This window comes from Gobio gobio (genome assembly GCF_949357685.1).
Source record: "Gobio gobio genome assembly, chromosome: 8".
Classification (NCBI taxonomy): domain Eukaryota; kingdom Metazoa; phylum Chordata; class Actinopteri; order Cypriniformes; family Gobionidae; genus Gobio; species Gobio gobio.
In genome coordinates this window covers 45,208,274-45,211,305 of record NC_137114.1, presented here as the reverse complement: position 1 = coordinate 45,211,305, position 3,032 = coordinate 45,208,274, and the positions used below count along the sequence as shown (strand labels likewise).

Below are 3,032 nucleotides of genomic sequence, written 5' to 3'. Positions count from 1 at the left end.
TGTGGTTCCGTTCTCTAAAACAGGAGGTACTGGAGCTGTGGCCATGTCTAGCAGCGGCTGAATGACGTCCATGCCAAACACATCATTCTTCTGCCACAGATTCAACACACGCATTATCTTCCCCTACATTTCAACAAACAAAACCCGTCAGTAAAATTCACCTTGGCTGCACAGAAATATTCACTGGAAAATCTGGAGGTGGTCACTCAGTACCTTGTCATCGGCTGGGCACTGGAAAAGATTCTGAAACGTTACAGTGAAGTTTTTCAAAAACCTCGGACCAAACAAATCTTTGTCTGCGCCAAACTGATGGCGGGACTGTCGGATAATGGAGTCGACCACATAGAGACCAGCGACCTTTAGATCTGGTTTACACTGACAGGAAAAAAACAAAGAAATCTTTACCATCCCATAATAACAGCAATCATCAGTACAAGAACGTTAATATACAGTTTATTACATACCCTCTTGATGAACTTCTCCACGATTTGAACAACGTGCTTGTAAAGCTAACAAAGCAAATGAATCAGAAAAACTCAGTCACAAATGAACATTTTAAAAAGTGTGGTATATTTAAAGTGAGTATCAAAAAACAATAACTATGAGATTAAACATTTTTTAAACCAATAAACAACTCAAGCATCAGCTCTCAAAACTAATAAACAGACAACAAGAAAAAAAAGGGAGAATTTGAAATTATTAATTCTCTACCATATAAAATGTTTACATGACCACATTAACATCAATATATGATTGTGTAGGTAGAAAATAATAATAGACATCTATATAAAAAATATATATCCATCCATCTGTGTGTATTTCTATCAATCAATAATTTCTATTTCAATAAATACATCAATCAATCAATCAATCGTCCTTCCTATCCATCCATCCATCCGTCCGTCCAACTATCCATCCATCCGTACAACTATCTATCTATCTATCTATCTATCTATCTATCTATCTATCTATCTATCTATCTATCTATCTATCTATCTATCTATCTATCTATCTATCTATCTATCTATCTATCTATCTATCTATCTATCCATCATCAATCAATCTATCTATCTATCAATCAATCTATCTCTCATCCATCCATCTATCCATGTCTTTCTATCTATCATCCATCCGACTATCTATCCATCAATCTATTTATCTATCTATCTATCTATCTATCTATCTATCCATCCGTCTATCTATCATCAATCTATCTATCCATCCATCCGTCTGTCTATCCATCCATCCGTCTATCAATCAATCAATCTATCTATCTATCTATCTATCTATCTATCTATCTGTCTATCTGTCTATCTGTCTGTCTGTCTGTCTGTCTGTCTGTCTGTCTATCTATCTATCTATCTATCTATCTATCTATCTATCTATCTATCTATCTATCTATCTATCTATCTATCTATCTATCCATCATCAATCAATCTATCTATCTATCAATCAATCTATCTCTCATCCATCCATCTATCCATGTCTTTCTATCTATCATCCATCCGACTATCTATCCATCAATCTATTTATCTATATGTCTGTCTATCTATCTATCCATCCGTCTATCTATCATCAATCTATCTATCCATCCATCCGTCTGTCTATCCATCCATCCATCCGTCTATCTATCAATCAATCAATCAATCAATCAATCAATCAATCAATCAATCTATCTATCTATCTGTCTGTCTGTCTGTCTGTCTGTCTGTCTGTCTGTCTGTCTGTCTATCTATCTATCTATCGGGCTCCAGGCTAACTTTTTTCCACTAGGAGCACAGTGGCCCCCAACTGAAAATTTTAGGGGCACAACCAGAAATTTTAGGGGCGCACACCATAAATCAACATGCTAACCAAATCTACTAATTTCCACTGTATTACTAATTGGGATCGGTATCGTTAAGGTTTTAATGGTATTACTACTCTTACCGATACTGCTTATCTATCCGGTACTTTAACAGTATTCTTACTGGTTCTTTTTATTATACTTTATTTTATTTGTTTTATAAAAATAAAAAAAAACATAATTAAGAACATAATTAACATGGCTTTATAATCTTAAAAGTAAAATATCTATAGCAAAAGAAACCGCAAAGTTTGAACAAAAATATAAAACATCTATTTGTTAATGGACCAGTGTGCAGGCATTCGGAAGGTCTGCTAACATTAATATTAAAGAACAAACCTACAAAGAAATCTAATAAAGTAATGAAATGTAAAATAACACTGCATAGTTTTCACTGTATAAATTGATAGATTAATGCTTATAAAAGCTAAAGTTATTAATTCAAGAGATGTGAATATTTTCTTTTTGCCTTTTGTTCGATTCGAATCAATGGCTCAATCGTCAGCAGGTTTATTAGACGCTGCCCCTTTAAGACCGATCGAATGTAGAACTAATAATATCATATTCTCCTATTTCTCCAAACTATTTACGCCCATTTAAGATATAAACTGTTAAAATAACTACTCTCCAATCCGGTCATTTTGACACCGACTATTTGTTGTTTATTTGATGGTTTAGACGCGCACACGAAGCCTAAAATATAAAGTGCAAGTCGGTCCATTTCGCAGCACACACACATAAGCCGCCTTGAAGTTGGAAACAGCGTCTCTTGCGCGGATTATTGTGCATTTAATAGCTCTTTATTATCAAACACATCCCGCAGTTTAGCAACAGTAGAGACTGCAGTTTACAACAATCACTGAATCTGACGTTTAGTTTAGGTTTAAGGAGAAATGACAGCGCAGCTGTGAAGGGAAGGAAGGATGAGCTCGACTGAACACGGCTATAGGAATAGTTTTACCTCATTCCATCTTTTTATAATTCTTGGAAGCCAAAATCGAAAATAAAATTAGATTAATATCACAGCACATCCCTAAAGTTTAAGCAGACTAAACTTTTGTTTAGTTCTTGGCCATCGTCCCTCATTAAGCTGACTGTGGTGTTGTGTTCGCTGTAGCTCCACATGAGAGAGCGCTCGCTTTCTCTCTCTTCTGGATTGCGAATGGCAAAAATGCATCACGGACAA

At 35.2% G+C, this 3,032-nt stretch overlaps 1 protein-coding gene across 1 annotated transcript in view; it reads right to left on the bottom strand.

Annotated features, from left to right (window-relative positions):
• The window catches only part of scaf4b (SR-related CTD-associated factor 4b), a 60,786-nt gene that overhangs the window by 56,363 nt on the left and 1,391 nt on the right, over positions 1–3,032 (bottom strand). The window contains exons 3-5 of the mRNA XM_079824620.1: positions 465–509; positions 214–375; positions 5–123 (exon numbers count right to left, since the gene is read on the bottom strand). Coding sequence (XP_079680746.1) covers positions 5–123; positions 214–375; positions 465–509 — 326 coding nt within the window. The remainder of the gene's footprint in view (positions 1–4; positions 124–213; positions 376–464; positions 510–3,032) is intronic.